The sequence below is a fragment of the Lobosporangium transversale genome (assembly GCF_002105155.1).
Source record: "Lobosporangium transversale strain NRRL 3116 chromosome Unknown BCR41scaffold_2, whole genome shotgun sequence".
NCBI classification, from domain to species: Eukaryota; Fungi; Mortierellomycota; class Mortierellomycetes; order Mortierellales; family Mortierellaceae; genus Lobosporangium; species Lobosporangium transversale.
This window is the reverse complement of record NW_019028980.1, coordinates 999064-1015252: the sequence shown is the minus strand read 5'-3', so window position 1 is coordinate 1015252 and position 16189 is coordinate 999064. Positions and strand designations below refer to the sequence as shown.

Genomic DNA, 16189 nt, shown 5'->3' with positions numbered 1-16189 from the left:
ACATAAAAAGCTGGTTTTTTTTTTTTTTTTTAGTATCAAAACACAACTTTCAAATGTCAATGATTTATCGCATTTATGACAGTATCAAATGTTAATTTATTAATCTATTTTTCTTTCCCCCTCTTTTCTCCTAAACGTATTCGATACGCTCCAAGATACTGCACTCCAATTTCTTGTTTTTATCGCCAAAACACTTTTTGCAAAACTTGGTAACATCCTGTTTGACATCAGCCTTCCATCTGAAGAACTGCGATCTGTCAACATTCCTCATATACTTGACCAACTCGTTTGTATCCTTGAAATCAGCCGCATTGATGTAACTTCCTTCAGGTACATAATCATTAATGTCGTCTGCACCCAAATAGATGGGCACAGCACCAATTGCTAAAGCGTCGTAGATCTTTTCTGAAACATATCCAAGACAGTTAGAATTCTCAGCTGCCAGTACAAAAGGGTACTCCTTCAACTTCTCCTTTTTGTTTTGCTCCCAGTTCGGATTCTTGCCAGATGGTTCGCTATTAAGGTCCTTATTATGCAAGCAGTTTCCAAACGAATGAGCACCGATTCCATCAATGAGGCCCTGCATAAGCCTTTCGCGGCTGTTCTTTGACCAACAATTAGAAACAAAGAATGCGATATAATCCCTTGGTTTCCTGTCAAAAGGGTAAGATGGCTCCACGTTCGCTAGATCCAGTGCCATCTCATGTGAAATTGGGTACATTGGCATGGGAACATCCATCATACTGGGCGGACTTCCTACTGTTAGATCAAACAATTGATTGTACTCTGGCAAGGCCACGAATGGATAGTAGGCTACGGACTCTGAGTGGAAGTTGGACACCCATTTGTGATCCGCAAGCCTTGGGGGCAACAATTTTGCATCAAACCATGGCGCCTCAGAAGTATAAAATGGAAAGAGACTGTTCATCCAGATGATATCAGCGGTCCTGAATTGCGTGTAATTATGTGTGATGGTGTATTCGATTTTGCCATGCTGCTCGGTTTCACAGCTGCCAGCATCATCATAGTCAATTTCCCAGAGATAGCATGGCGCATATCCTTTGCCCCAGGAGAGTGACATGTCTTTGACAGTGGTTTCCTTGTATCGATCAATGGCTATTTGAAGCTCATGTGGGAAAGGACACAGTTTCAGGGACTCCTTCTTCCAATCGATCTCGCGCCAGTATGGAAGGAAACTCCAGCGTAAAATTCTGATGGGTTGGCCCTTGTCTTTGTGCGAAATCAACAATTTACGAGGATGGCGAGGCTCAGGCAGGTTATTGCAGATACCGTTCCCTCCGATCTTTTCTGGTGGGGTATTGTAAAGATCTTCTTCTTCATTTTTGGATAGGTAATCTGGCGTCTGATGTGGTCCTTGTTCTGAATCTACTGGATCCTCGTTTGTATATTTCAGATCTTGTCGGCCTTGGTTAAGAGCATAAAGTTCGAGGAGCAATAGCCCTGCTGCGAGAGCAACCGCCAGGCCAACAAGGATTTTCTGCCTTGATTTAAAAAGTGGATGACTACGAGGCGTCATGTCAGTCAATATTAAACAGGGCTCTCCAGGAGTGAAGCTGAAATATCAGATGTAGTCTGGATGATGGTGGATGGCGGATGGAGGATGTAAAAAGATTTTGAATGATGACAAGGGCGGAGATGAAAAAGAAAGTAGTTCGTGAACACCTAAAAAAAAAAATTCCTGATGCAGAAAGGCCTTTGTCTTCGCCCCACAACCAATGTGTTGGTGGCTTGTACACGATGGCATTGTCTGAGCAACGGCCAAGAAGATGTGTAGTATCTCATTCTCATGCACAATGAAAAAGGGAGAAAGAGAAAGATCCTTTGGACCCTCAGTCACCCGCAAAGAACTCATTAAGTAAACCATACATTAGAATTCCACCATGATTTTGATCCCGACTTGTGTTACAAGACACAAGCTCACGCGTGCCACAACTGCGATCGAGCCATAGTTAATCTTTTACGCTCTTTCGTGAACATCATTGGGTCAAGTTCAACGTTTTTTCCAGACATTCAATCCCCACACCTATACACAACACTCCATCTTTTTACATTCACGAGTTGAACTATCCTGAAGTACATCCCTATTTGTCTTTTTTTTTTTTTTTTTTTTTTCTACAAAAAATGCTTATAAAAGTGACAAATGACCCAAGCATGTATGAAACGGATACATGAGTCGTAGCATGAATTTTCGAAGAAGCCCTTGCTTCTTAAGAGGTACAAAGGGACCTACAGACTCAATATTGGTGCAAAGCATTATCCACATCAGTGTCTTACTTACTTAGCGCTAAAGCATCGTTTTACCGCTACGATCAAGATGCGATCGCAAAGCCTGTAGTAGCTATCAATAATGATTACACTCATAGTGCGGAAGAACATACTTTTGCCTTAAGCAGCAAGAGAATCAGGGTCCTATATCGAGCCAAAGGTATACAGAATTTAGCGACATCTCCATGGGCTACTATAAAGAAGTTTTGAAAGATGGTTTTGAGACTACTTACATAACAGTAATAGCTAGCAAATAGTCATCTTATGATAGATGATCAGTCATAAAATGTCCTTCGATATCCTCTCGCTATAAGGCAATGCCCACTCAAAGCAGTTGTAGATATGAGGCGTAGTCTATACGATTTAAGATGCATTGATTCGTCCGTGCTACCATGTGCCGCGGTGGAATAGAAAATCGAAAACAGAAAGTATAGATGTTCACCAATAATATTTTTTACACATCATTCTCTCGGAAACTACATACAGATGGTGTGGCAACCAAATGATCTTCAGCTGCTCTCTTAGAGACCGCTTTGGTACATTGTCATCCGAAGTGGCAGATAAGCATGCCGCAGATTATCCAAGGTGAGTTTTTTCTTTTTTTTGAGAAATAAGCTTGCGTAGACTAAACACACAGTCCCTATTGTGATTCGATTTGCTTTAAGCGAAATACCCCACAGACTGTATTCTACTTCACTATTAGACCCAGCTAAAAGGATATCTGTAGACCCCGAGTCTACGCTGATGAAAGTTCTTACATCTTTTACGTGCTACCGGTGCAAGGACGAACAATTAATGCACAAGTTACTGGTCTAAATAAAGGGACCATGTCATCAAAATGGGGTGGTATACATGACCATAGGCACTATGTCTGGTGCCTTAAAGAGGACAACATTGGTTATTACCACATTTGAAGGATTATAACCTGAGAAGGTTTCGCGTGGAGTGTGGATCGCAGTTGATTATTAGCCACATTATTATATATTTTATTAGTTTGACTCCTTGTAACATTTTTATTATTTGAGTTGAGCCAATAGACCAAGACCAGGTTGCTCTGTTTTATTCATAGCATACTTTATTCTGAGAGCAGCTTTATATGTACAGTACAAGGATAAGGCAACTAGGCCCCGGGTGTAGCACATAGATTAATTGTCTTATAGTTTACAACGACGTTCCTGTGTATTAGTAGGCAGGACAGTTCTTATTGTAGCTGTCTTGTTTTGAGAACAGATGTTATTGGTAGTAAACTTTGCTGATGGAAGGGAAGGAGGTTTTTTCAAGAATGGGCTAAAAAAAAAAAAAAGTTTGTCCAGAAAAAGCCAAAAGAGATACTCTATTCATATTGATATGCTTGATGTGTCTATGTTTTTGCATGGGCTCGAAAGTTTAAAGGTTTCTTGCTACGGTTCCCCTACCATACCCCCCAACCAACCCCTAACCGATCCATGCATTTTGAACATGTTCAAAGATGAAGACAAGATCCAAAGGCAAAATAGATAACAATCTGGGAGATGCATTGTCTTTTTTTTTTTAGAAAAACAAACTACAAACCTTCTGAAGGTTATGCATGCTCCATTGCTACATGCGACATATAGACCATTAATGACAAACATGTACAAACATGTGCGAATGGACTGAGCACGCAAAGCTGAAAAAAGCAATTCGTTAAACACCTGTCATGTACGATTAGGAGAAACGGAGATTTATTTATTTTTTATGACCAAGCCAGGCTGTGGTTTTTAGGATCTTCTGACGCGTTGCAAAAGCTCGCGTGTATTTTTATATAATCAATCATAAAACAACAAACTGGCAACCCTGTTTCCATCATTCGCGCAAATATTGAAGGCGAATGAAGAAGGAAGGATCATCATTAGGTTTGGATGATAACCCTTCAGGTATGAGATCCAACTTCTCAAGGGCTAAATCTAGCTTCTGTTGGATAACGATGAAAAGGTTTCTGTTCAACAATCCAACAATCGTGCAGTTCTATTTTAATCATCCTACATTAATCCTACACAGAACTCAATATGCTCACGCTTCTTGAATATACATTGTACATGTAAGGCGAGCTTGCCTTTTTCCTTTGCGAATACTATCCACCCCAACATTGCTAAAATAAACATAACATCGATGATAATAAAAGACGGAGCCATCATATGAGGATGATGGAGACAAGAGTTTGCTCATCGGTTCCGGGCATGAACCTGGCGTGGCCTGACATCTTTTTTTTTTAAATGGGGTCATGTGATGGAATGGAGCTCAGTTTTTCTCATTCAGCTCATTAAGCTCTCAATAATAATAATAATAAAAAACACGCAACAAAGAAAAACCAATACATCCTCGAGCCGCACCTGTCCGAGACAGATAGAGAGGTAAGTAAAAAAAAAAAAAATAATAATAAAGGAGTAGAAAGGATGTACCTGGCAGTGTTCTTTTTGTTATTCGTTATCCTTCTATTGGGTTCACATCTCCTTTCTCCCTTCCTCTTTCCTCTTTCTGTCTCTCTCTCTCTCCCTCTCTTTCCATTCTTCTTTCCATCCCAATCACTCGTTCATCTTTCTCATTCAGCTCAACTTTGTTTGTGGTCTGCAGCCTCATTGTAGGACAAACAAGTTTTTGACATTCAGGAACCGCACCTCACCTATCTCCAAATCAATATTCATACACAATCCACATACACATCCATCTCCTCTCCCTTTCTCTTCCCTTTTCACTTTTTCGTCAAACTACATTTATAAATAACACATCATGGGAAAGAAAGCAAAACAGGAAGTCCCTTTGCACAAGGTGATCATGGTCGGATCTGGAGGCGTTGGAAAGTCTGCTCTGACATTGCAATACATGTATGGCGACTTTGTAGAAGAATATGACCCAACCAAAGCGGATTCTTACAGGAAGAAGATCAATCTTGACAACCAACCCTGTCAAATCGACATTTTGGATACAGCTGGTCAGGAAGAATACGCTGCTGTAAGTGAAATATAGTGCCAACTCCTCTTCTTCCTCTCTCTCTCTTTCTCTCTCTCCATTCGCTGCACCTTCTTCATCTTTTTCTATATCCACATCCATCCTACTTTTCTTGTATTTTTTTCTTTTTTTTTATCCTCTCATTAATGGCTGGGAGCCTACTACATCACTACATGCGCGTAATCATCATCATAATTATTATATTATGCGTGTAGATTATGTAGGTACATACAGCCATGTATTTCTTCATATTTCGCCCAAGATAAAAAAAACATTACCTGAACCTTCCCCTCACTAAAGCGCGTCGTGACTGCGTCTTTGGCACAATTGCTCAAAAATTTCCACGCTAATACAAATAAAACAAAATATGCTGATATCTTTTTTTTTTTTTTTTTTTTTTTTTTTTACCTTTCACTCTACCAGATCCGTGATAATTACTATCGATCCGGCGAAGGTTTTCTCTGCGTGTTTTCGATATGTGAATATGAATCCTTCTTACATACACAAGAATTCAAGGATCAAATCATTCGCGTCCTAGATGATGACAAGGTAAAAAAAAAAAAAACAAAAGCAAAAATAAGGGTTGGCAAGGGGATGGGGGAGTGAAGAGTCTGAAATATAAATAGACATCTAAAGAGGGGTGCGAAAAAAAAAAAAAAAAAAAAAAAAAGGGACCTTGAAAAAGTAACCTGATTTTTTTTTTTTTCGTATTTGCTATTAGATCCCTATTATCTTAGTTGGCAACAAGGCTGATTTGGGTCAGCTTCGAAAAGTCGATCCACAGGAAGCAGCCGCTAGAGCTGCAGAGTGGAACTGTCGGTATATTGAGACATCAGCCAAGACGAGGCAAAATGTGGATGAAGTTTACACGCTTTTGATGAGGCAGATTCAACAACGGAAGCAAGGGGTTAAAGATCGTGATCGAAAGAGAAAAAAGGCAAAGTGCGTGATTCTCTGAAAAAGAGACCGGACTGATCCAATAAAAAAAAAAATGGATAGAGAATCCGTGATAGAAAATTGAAGGACCACAACCCATATCAGCGTAAACAGTTTGCATGGGGCGTGCGAACTTTCAGAGACAAAAAAAAAAAGAAAACACAAAAAAAGCCTTTCTTATCAAATATCAATAATATAGATATATACTATTAGTCCCTAATCTAATTCTAATAATCAATAGGAGGTGTTAATGTAGCAGACAAAGAGAAGAATAAAAAGTATATATTATACAACAGTAACGAGCGAGCGGCGATAGAAAGATGGAACAATTATACCCAATAAGAAAGAGATGGAAGAGTAAAAATCTGAGAGACTATTTGACAATTGTTTGATGAAATATCGTAACACAACGCTCTAAAGGATGGAGTCAATTTCAACTTCATTTTGATAGACAAAATGTATCATAAACTGTCTTACTTCAAGGGTCCCTTCCCCTAAGGAAGCAACCCACATGTAAAACAATAGCGCACTAAGGGTAAGTTACCGAGGTTGGAGGAAAAAAAAAAGGTTTGGGGAAGACAAAAAAAGCAGCAACAACAACAACAGATGGACAGACAAACAGACGTCCATTTCTTTCGGTAACGAAGTCATATTTAAATATATAATATTAAAAAACAAAGACGATTGGATTGCTTTAATAGGTAGCGGGATTTACCTTTATACGTGTACTTCGCCGTCCTTGACAATACATTTGAAAGATTATACAAAAAAAAAAAAAAAAAAAAAAAATAGAAAAGAAAAGAAAGAAAAATATCCGATCGTGACCAAATAAGAAAAAAAAAAAAAAAAAAAAAACATCTTGATATATTTTGAAGATTGAAGACCACGGATTTTGAGTATCAACGACGGCAACCAGGGTTTATGAAATCCATGGATACAGCTTAGCTGTTTGCGCAGAAATAGCTGCTTATCAGATATGTGTCTGGGGCGTTTTGCCCACAGTCCAAAGAGTATAGAAAATATGCTCCATACCCCGAAGGGTCCTCTTCATATCAAAAAAAGAAAAACATATACTCCGGGTTGAAGGTCATGAGTGTGGAAAGGCTATAAATTTTGATCCGCAGACCTAAATTACCAAGTGAATGTTTAACGCTTTGGGGCCCACAAGCCTGAGTATGTAAGCACGGATTGCGGTCAAACAATGGGCCGAAAACATACATGTATAATGCAGTTTTTTTTTTTTTTTTTTTTTTTTTTGTAATGGAACTGAATAGATATATTTCGATGAATAAACGTATTCATATATATCTATCCTCATCCCCTCAAAGGCTTGTGTTAGCCTCACCAGCTGCTTCCCTGTATGCATTGACATGCACTATCCTGCAGACATTTGGATATAATAATGGATCTATAATTCTTATTTTCTTACTCTTTCAGAAAATGTCGATATAAAAAAAAAAAAAAAAAAAAAAAGGGTGAAATGGAAAAAACCGATAGAATTTTTTGGATGTGAGATTGGGAGATTGGAAGGAAGGAGAAAAACTTGTGAATAGCCCTCCCTCTTCTTTTATTCCCATTGATCACTGTTCAAAGAACGACATGTTTGTATTACAAAAAAATATAATAAGATTTGTGCCCTTGGTGGCGAAGGAAAAAAAATAATAATAAAAAGTAGAAAGCAAATTGCTCAATTAAAGTATAGGCCTAGACTTTTTTTTTTTTATATATTCGTAGATCTGTATTTTCATGTCTTTGACATTATTTTACAATGTCTCTCCTTCATCCATGTTGTTTGCTGCCGTGAATCGTATATGTATTTTGTATAAAGGTGAAGATGTAAAACACAAAAAAAAAAAAAAAAAAAAAGTGTACAGCTAAGGAGTGAAGCATAAAGGAGAACTCAATGATAAAAAAAAAGTTACCCTGATCCTAGTGGAAGCGGGAATAGAACCAAATGAAGTTGCGAACACGGAAAACAACAAAAGGAAAAGACCATGCGAGTGCAACAGGCAAAAAAAAAAAAAAAAAAAAAAAAAAATTGCACATGTCTGAATATGGCAAGTTGACATGCAAAAAGCCGCATATTCAGATTAAGTATAATTGGAAAAGAAAAAAATCTGATTCAAACCATGGTACGACAGCTTGTTTAACCTTTGGGCCGTGGCAAGGCGTAGAACAATCAGCTCCGGATAAAATTATTAAGTGTGTTTATTCAGAAAAAAAAAAAAAAAAAAAAAAAGCGTGGTTGATAGTCAAACTAGTTCGAACCACTCAAAGGCATTCATTCATTTGGTGCAATTCAACTGGTTATTGCTCTGCCTGCCTGGGTCATGTCATATAAATAGCGTCATGGGCCATATAAAGAAGGGCCCGGTTCTCAGTGTCGTTAGTTTGCTGTGGAAAAAAAAATAAAAAAAATAAAAAAAAATAAAGTAAACAAGTAATTATATATACATGTATATATATTGATGTCTATTGTATATATATAATTTGATTGACAAGGAAAAGGTTGGCTTTCTCGTGTCTACCGTCCAAATGACCCCACGTTATGTAAATCTGGACCGCAACCTGAAGAGAAAATGTTGCGCTCAGCAAGCATCAGAGCGGGATGACCGAGAGCATTAAGAGTGATCGGCGTCGAGCAACCTTTTTTTTTAGCTTCCTCATACAAGCTTTAACTCTCTTTTTTTCTTATTCAAGACGCCACCATTTTTTCTTGATCCAGAAACAAACCTTGGAGCATATGATCATATGGCCAGCCCTAATGACAAATGGCAAACGAGTCCACAACTTTGAATACTGACATGATTGGTAACAATTGATAGTTCTCCTATTAAAATATAAATATATATGTATATATATATATATTCTTATACTCTATATTAGGCTTTTGGGAGTTTTTTCTTTTTCTTTTTTTTTTTTTTTTTTTTTTTGCTTGACTCAAAGCTGTTCTCAAGAACCACAATTGAATAAAAATAATAAAATAAAAAACAAACATGCAAGTTGAGATGGTCAAAAGAAAGGTTTAACCAAACAATTACGACAACGATAAGCTTCGTTCTGTTTCTTATTCAAGCATACTTTCTTCTTTTTTATTTTGCTTTTTTCTTTGTGTACGTCGATGGATAGACGTTTGTTAGGTATAAAGAGAGATAGAGAGAAAGTGATTCCATGTCATTGTCATTTTCATGGAGAAAAAATTGCAGTATGGATCCTTTCACTAATATACCGGAGAGACTCGGAAAATAGAATAAAGAGTTATATACGAATGAATCAAATACATATATATATATAAATATATATATTTGTTTTTACAATATCTATTCATTTATATATAATAGGCTACATGAATATATATAATTAAAATTAAAAGAATTAAAGGGCCACAAAAAAAAAAAACGCGCGGCGGCCAACAGTGCTGAAGAGACCCCCTTGTTCTCCAATAAAGTACGCATACGTGAATGTTTGCATGTTTACACTGGATATATTAATTCAGGTTAGTGAATAGGGGGGAAAAAAAAAATCATTTCCACATTTCAAATTAACATCTCATTAGCCCCACTGTAAACGACCTTATCTTTTTTCTCAAATTGGATAACAAGAACAAGTCGTTCTGGAACGATTATGTCCGCTTTTCATCACTGCAGGTTACTGCCTGAGATCAGATTGTAAAAACGAAATAAGGAATACTCTGGTGATACAACAAGTGAACATGTATTTTTTGTAAATGTCTTTGCAAACGTCAAGTATATATCTGCGATTGTACTTTAATATTTGCGTTTGTCTGTTAATTACTGATATGCAGCATAGCCCAAAATCATATCGCACCAAAAACTTTGACCACCATTAGTTCGTAAAAAAAAAAAAGACGAGTCTGTCCATGTAATGTTGGCATTAGCTTGCTATCGATTTCAAAATGACTCGATGGGAAGATCGGCAAATCAAACAATAAAATTTGTACAAAATATATTACACCAAAGTATATAAATATATAATATACATATTTTAGTCCTATCCTTTGTTGCAGTCGAGATCGGTATTGCATACATGTCAATTTCCCTGCTCCGAGCAAATATTTCACCACGTTATTGATGACGATATTCATTTGAACTTTTTTTTTTTACCAATCGAGACATCCAGAGCCTGATACATATGGATACCACCAAACTTTTGCTTTCTATTTCTCCCCAGCTTTTTTCTTTGCATTCAACTTTAAAATAAAAATAAATGATGAGGTGATCGGCGGAAGTCCTTGCTGTTGGCGTTTTGTTTCGGCAACTAGTTTCAAATGGTTTCGAAAGAGGGTTATCTTCTCTACCTTTTTTTTTTCTTTTTTTCTTCTTAAGCATGGTGTTCTAATCATATGAGGTACATTAAGAGAAAGGAAAATGCATGCAAGATCTTAGTGCATGCCCATGCGCGAAGTTGCCTTTGCAAGAGCTCATAAAACTGTTCTTTTTTTTTTATTTTTTTTTATTTTATTTTATTTTATTTTATTTTATTTTAGTTAACATCGGCAGTCTAGTATTTAGTAAAGAAATAAAAAAAATGAACTTCACATCAGCAAAAAAAAAAAAAAAAAAAAAAAAAATTGGAAAATCCTTTGGTCCTGAATGAGGGTGAGCGTCATTCGGGATTTTCTCATACTGGAAATGATCGTAACAATCATTGACCAATCACACTTTCAAAAGAACTTTATTTATTTGACTTGGATTCAACCTTGATGAAATGGTATACAAATACAGACACACTTTGAAGACAAAGGTCAAGACTAGACACAGAAGAGAAAAAAAGCCCATCTTTTTTTGTTGTTTTTTTGACGCCAACTTCGCCACAAGGGGTCTTTCTCCTATTTTATAAATCCTCCTCATCTGCGCAACCAATCGCGAATCATTTTTAAACGTAATTTTTAACTTTAACAATGCAAGTTACCAATTAGCTATTCCTTTTTGTTCTACCTTGTTCATTTATATATATATATACTCTATCGTATTCACTGGTGACTAAATCGACTGCTTACCAGTCAAATAGGGACATGTACTCATCCAGAATGTATATATTTCCCATCCCATCCAACCTTATAGACATTGATAAACGTTGTACACCGTAAAGTAAAGAATTTCAATACATTATGTATTCAACAAAGGACTTAACTGTATATTTATATAAATGCCAACCTAAGGGTCGGGACAAAAAGGAAAAACTGAGAGGTCAGCAATACACATTTTTTCATGACTGTATCCTCCAACTCGTTTGGTCAGTGATTCATATATTTTCTATTCAAAAAACGATGATTGAATTGATTTGGTGGCTGATTTTGACATTTCACCCTCCGTGACGAACTGGTGCCAAGGAATATAATTGGCTCCCACTTCAATCAAGATTATTCAAAAAATATATGAATTACTGACCAAATGGGACGGAGTACTTTGTTGTCTCTGTTTTCATGCTATTCCTCTTTTAGTCGTCAAAAGATCGACTGAAATACTCTTCGGCTTTCAATTCTCTCCTTTTTTTTTTTTTTTTTTTTTTTTTTTTCCCTTCTGCAACTACAAGACACAAAAGGGATAAACCAAATGACCCGTATCACTCCATCCATTTCGGACTCACTGACCGCCTGCTTGCCTGTCTGAAGTAGGAGGGGAGAAGGATGCGACAAAGCAAAGCGGACAATTAGAAAATGCGAAAGCTTTACTCCTTGTTCACTGGACTATTCTGTAACATGGTTGTATATACTAAGCTGCATGCAACTCTATTCAAACTCCCAGAGCGTGATCTACCAAATGAATGTTTGGAGCTTTTTTTTTTTTACGTTCTTGTGAATAAAACGGAAAATGTATATTTACAGTATATATATATATATATATATATCATACATAAAGGTGTATGAAGAAGAAAAAAAAAAAAAAAAAAGTACATACCGCACAAGAAGAGAACCAAAAAGGAAACGAATAGAGAATAAAGACATAACACAATATGAACGCTCGGAGTTTTTACTCCAGATGTGCGTGTCGCTCTCAACATCTTATGGGTCTAGTCCCTTCTCTTCACTTACTCCAATCATCGAGTGGCCGTTGCATTAGGGCGAAGCATTGGTGTAAACAAATCATGTCGTGATAAACGTCGAAGAAAAAACCTGTTATGTGTTTGTGTGTGTATTTATGAGTATGCGATGTGAGTATGTGAGTATGCAAGTATACATCTCTGTGTGCCTGTCCTCAACCTTCCCCTAATTTTTTCTTTTTCTTTCACATCCCCATTCATTTTGAAGATTGAATGATAAAGATGGGAAACATGGGAGCGCAATGAACGATAATAACGAGCTCTTCATCCTATCTTCTCTCCTACTCCTAACAAAAAAAAAAAAAAAAGAAAAAAAAAGAAACAGTATCCAGACCATTCATTAAAACGCATGGATGCGAGGTCTGGAATGCCATTGTGAATACTACAGAATACAGAAAGCTTTAATTATAAAATTGGCTGAGAAGAGGTTTTTAAATTTGCCTATCATTAGTGATCTCTCGCTTATGAGTCCGGAAGTACGTCCAAATAGAGCTCATGTCAGAATATAAAGAGAGCAAAGGACGAACTAACTTTTTTAGAGTAAAGACTATTTGACAAAGCGATATGACTGTTGGCATCAATGTCCATTTGTTCACACCGGAGCATTATCATAGACGCGGGGAACCCCTCCCCTGGTGATCGTAAAATAACTTTACCTCTTTGGCCGGATCTGACACCATTCCCTCTCATTCTCTCATAGTCATACATTTTTGTTTTATTTTTACTCCGTCATTTCTAAAATAAAAGAGAGTATAAACCATTAAACGAGATCCAATTAAAGTGAATAAGCAATGTCATGATGCATGGGCAATTACATATATTTTTATTCTCTGTGGTATGGAGTCTACAGTACGTTATCGATGTTGTCCCCAGACGGTTTCATTTAGCTCACCATTTCACTAGAGTGGTAAGACAAAACAGGGGGACCTCTACCCAGGCAATACAAATAATAGGTTTACAACATACAAATGGACTGACTGCATCTCCACGCCTACCAAGAACACGGTAAAGGCTCTGACTTGTTACCTTTTTTATTTTTCCGAATGAATGATTGAATGATCTGTTTGCGCATGTCATGCGTGTATTTCATATTGTACTCAGTATAGTTATAAATATACATGTTCAATTAACATTGATGCAGGAAACGATTCTGATTGACGAGATACGCCGATGTCGACGCTAAGAAAGAAAGAACGAAAAACCATCTAATTAATGTCGTAAACAAGATGTGGTGGAAGAATTATGACTTAACGATATATATCATCTGGTGGACAAACCATCGTAATAAACAAAGGTTTCAATACATCTAAACTTGGAGGCCATGAATCAATCGGATGTGTAGACAAAAAATATATATTTATATATATAAATCACTGTATTGAATGAACTCTAATAGCTTTTCCACAGGATGGGGTAAGAAACATGTCGTATAAAAAGATGAAAATGTTTAGTCGTACATATTCACAAAGATTCAGTAGATGTGTTTATTTTTTTTTTTTTTTTTTTCTTTTGGTTTGATGCTCAGGGCAGATGCTTCGATCCGAAATATATTCATGTTCCAAGGCAGCCTGCATAACATGCTTTAAAAAACACATTCACATCATGTCGTTCGTCCGCTCATTTGTTTGTTCGTTCATTTGCTCCAACTTTTTTTTTTTTTTTTTTTTTTTTTTTTTTCAGATCCTTCCAAGTGTCAGCTGCTATTTTCATCACACATAAATAGTACATACCAGCAATTTGTTATAACGACAACAACATCAATCATTTGTCTATCGAATGCTTCAAAGAAAAACGAGTACAATAGCGTCGTCCCTTGAGGACTATTCTTTATTTGTTTAGTGTAAACAATCGCGCAGATCGCCCATCATGTTTGTTCATTTGTAAGGTTTTTTTATAACGATATTAATTTTATTTATTCTTTATTTACAATTGATTTTGCAATTCATTCATTCATACTTTCATTTATTATTATATAAATGTATATATAATTTATATGTCCATTGTTTTGCATTCAGTTGTGTATTCATGATTTGCTCAAATACCAATTGTATTATATATATATATACACGAGGTCTACAGCGCCGTTTAGATCGGCACCCGCGGGGAAAAGCGAGAAGAGCGAGAAGCCCAGTTCCCTCTTCATCTAAAAAAGAGTAAAAAGATTCAAAGTGAACTGTAATGAATGCACAATGGTTTTGGAGATTCCTTTTGCCTGTGTTCGCTTTTTGTCGATTGTGGTCGCCAATGGAAGAGAAGAAATGTCTTGCTTTAGATACAAATGGTTTAGATCTGCTTCTGGCTCCTGGCCGATTATCTCTCCTTGCCCCTCACAGCATCCCACTTCCTCATGCTTTTAATATGTTGAGTCTTTATTGGAAAATCACATTCTCATACTATTTTCACTTCAAAGCTGTTCATCGCAAGCAAAGCAAACGCGAGAGAATTCAATGTGAAGGCAAAGCGGACTAGGCTCCAGCCTTTTTTCCCTCTCTTTCTCAGCTTTAATTATTGAGTTTATTTGAAATATTTTTTTCTGCGGTGTCGACTGTTGTAGAAGCGTACAGCAGCTTTATTTTTTCATTCTTCTCCCCACCCCAACTTCCTCTCTTTCCTCTGTCTTCTTCCGTCAAACACACGGCCTTTTCCCCTTTCTTCTCTTCTTCTTTTTTCCTTATACAAACATTCTTCCTCTTCTCACTCACATTCTTTTCTTCTCCATTACGTCTTTCTCTCTCTCTCTCTCTCTCTCTCTCTCTCTCTCTGACATCAACGACTGTTTCTCAATACCTTGTATGCACCATCGAAAGTAGTAACGTCCTAATCACTCTGCTCACTCACATTTACATGTAAGATTTCCCTTATTCATCCACATTCAATAAACGACTCTTTCACTCCCTGTTATTCTTATTCCTTCTTCACTCTACCCTCTTTGTCTACTCTATCCTTCGTCCCTTCTTTCCTTTCTGAATCAACATGAGTTGATAGCCATCATATTACCAAAAGAAAAAAAAAAAGCGATCGGCTTTTTTATTTTTTATTTTTTATTTTATTAAATCATTCACGTTATTCACATGCTAGTCTAAATACTTAGTATCACCATCCCTACTACAACTTTACATATATTTCTTATCAGTAAGATATCCATACTTTCTCTCTCTCGAGATATGCTCTCGACGTCTATCGATCTTTTTTTTTTTTTTTTTTTTTTGCAGAGAGCCAGATGATGCTATGTGTTATGATACCAAATTTGTATGGTATATTTACATTTGTTACTTTGTTTGGAGCATACATTTCCTTTTTTTTGTCCGTTGCAGATTTCCCTGTGACGACGTCAAAAGAAAAAAAAACTGAATGATCTGCACGACAGATTTGACTGCAGCAAAAAAAAAAAAAAAAAAAAAAAAAAAGGCAAAAAGGAAAAGGAAAAGGAAAAATAAAAGAGACGAAAGGGGTAAGGAATGGGATGGACAAGCAGATCTACAATTTTTGATTTAAGGATTGAATTCTTTAATAACAATAAAACAGACAGCAAGCAAAAGATTGATGTAGTCATTGAAGAGATTGCTCTGGCTGGGGAGATCGGGAACGCCGTGACGATTGGTCGCCGCTTAGTCAATCGCCGCCCTATGTTTGATTGGACAAGAACCAGTGCAATTGCAAAAAGTGGATCATTTCCACTCTCACCTTCCCTTCTCCTCAAAAGTGGCGACAAACAAACAGTAACATTGCGTATACTCCCTTTCTTTTTGTGATTGTTTGGACCAGGCTCCTTCAATACGTCCAATTTTTTTATTTTTTTTTTTATTTTTTTTTTTTTTGAGACAACGTCAGTCAATTTTTATTTATTTGTTATTATTTTACTTATCGTTGTTTGACAATTAGTTCATAATCTCAGGGCCAATCACGCTTTTCCCTTCATTTCACACCTTTTCATATC

General features: G+C 36.6%; 2 protein-coding genes across 2 annotated transcripts; one reads left to right on the top strand and one right to left on the bottom strand.

Annotated features, from left to right (window-relative positions):
* Window positions 1–77: 77 nt before the first annotated feature.
* Window positions 78–1676, bottom strand: BCR41DRAFT_345165 (hypothetical protein). The gene has a single exon (XM_022022658.1). The coding sequence runs from the start codon at window positions 1535–1537 to the stop codon at window positions 131–133; it is 1407 nt and encodes a 468-aa protein (XP_021886040.1). The 5' UTR covers window positions 1538–1676; the 3' UTR covers window positions 78–130.
* Window positions 1677–4733: 3057 nt separating this feature from the next.
* On the top strand, window positions 4734–6465 carry BCR41DRAFT_345162 (small GTPase superfamily). Its single transcript, XM_022022657.1, has 3 exons — window positions 4734–5256; window positions 5677–5802; window positions 5975–6465. Exons 1-3 carry the CDS (start codon window positions 5035–5037, stop codon window positions 6209–6211), a joined length of 585 nt encoding a protein of 194 aa, XP_021886039.1. The 5' UTR covers window positions 4734–5034; the 3' UTR covers window positions 6212–6465.
* Window positions 6466–16189: the final 9724 nt, after the last annotated feature.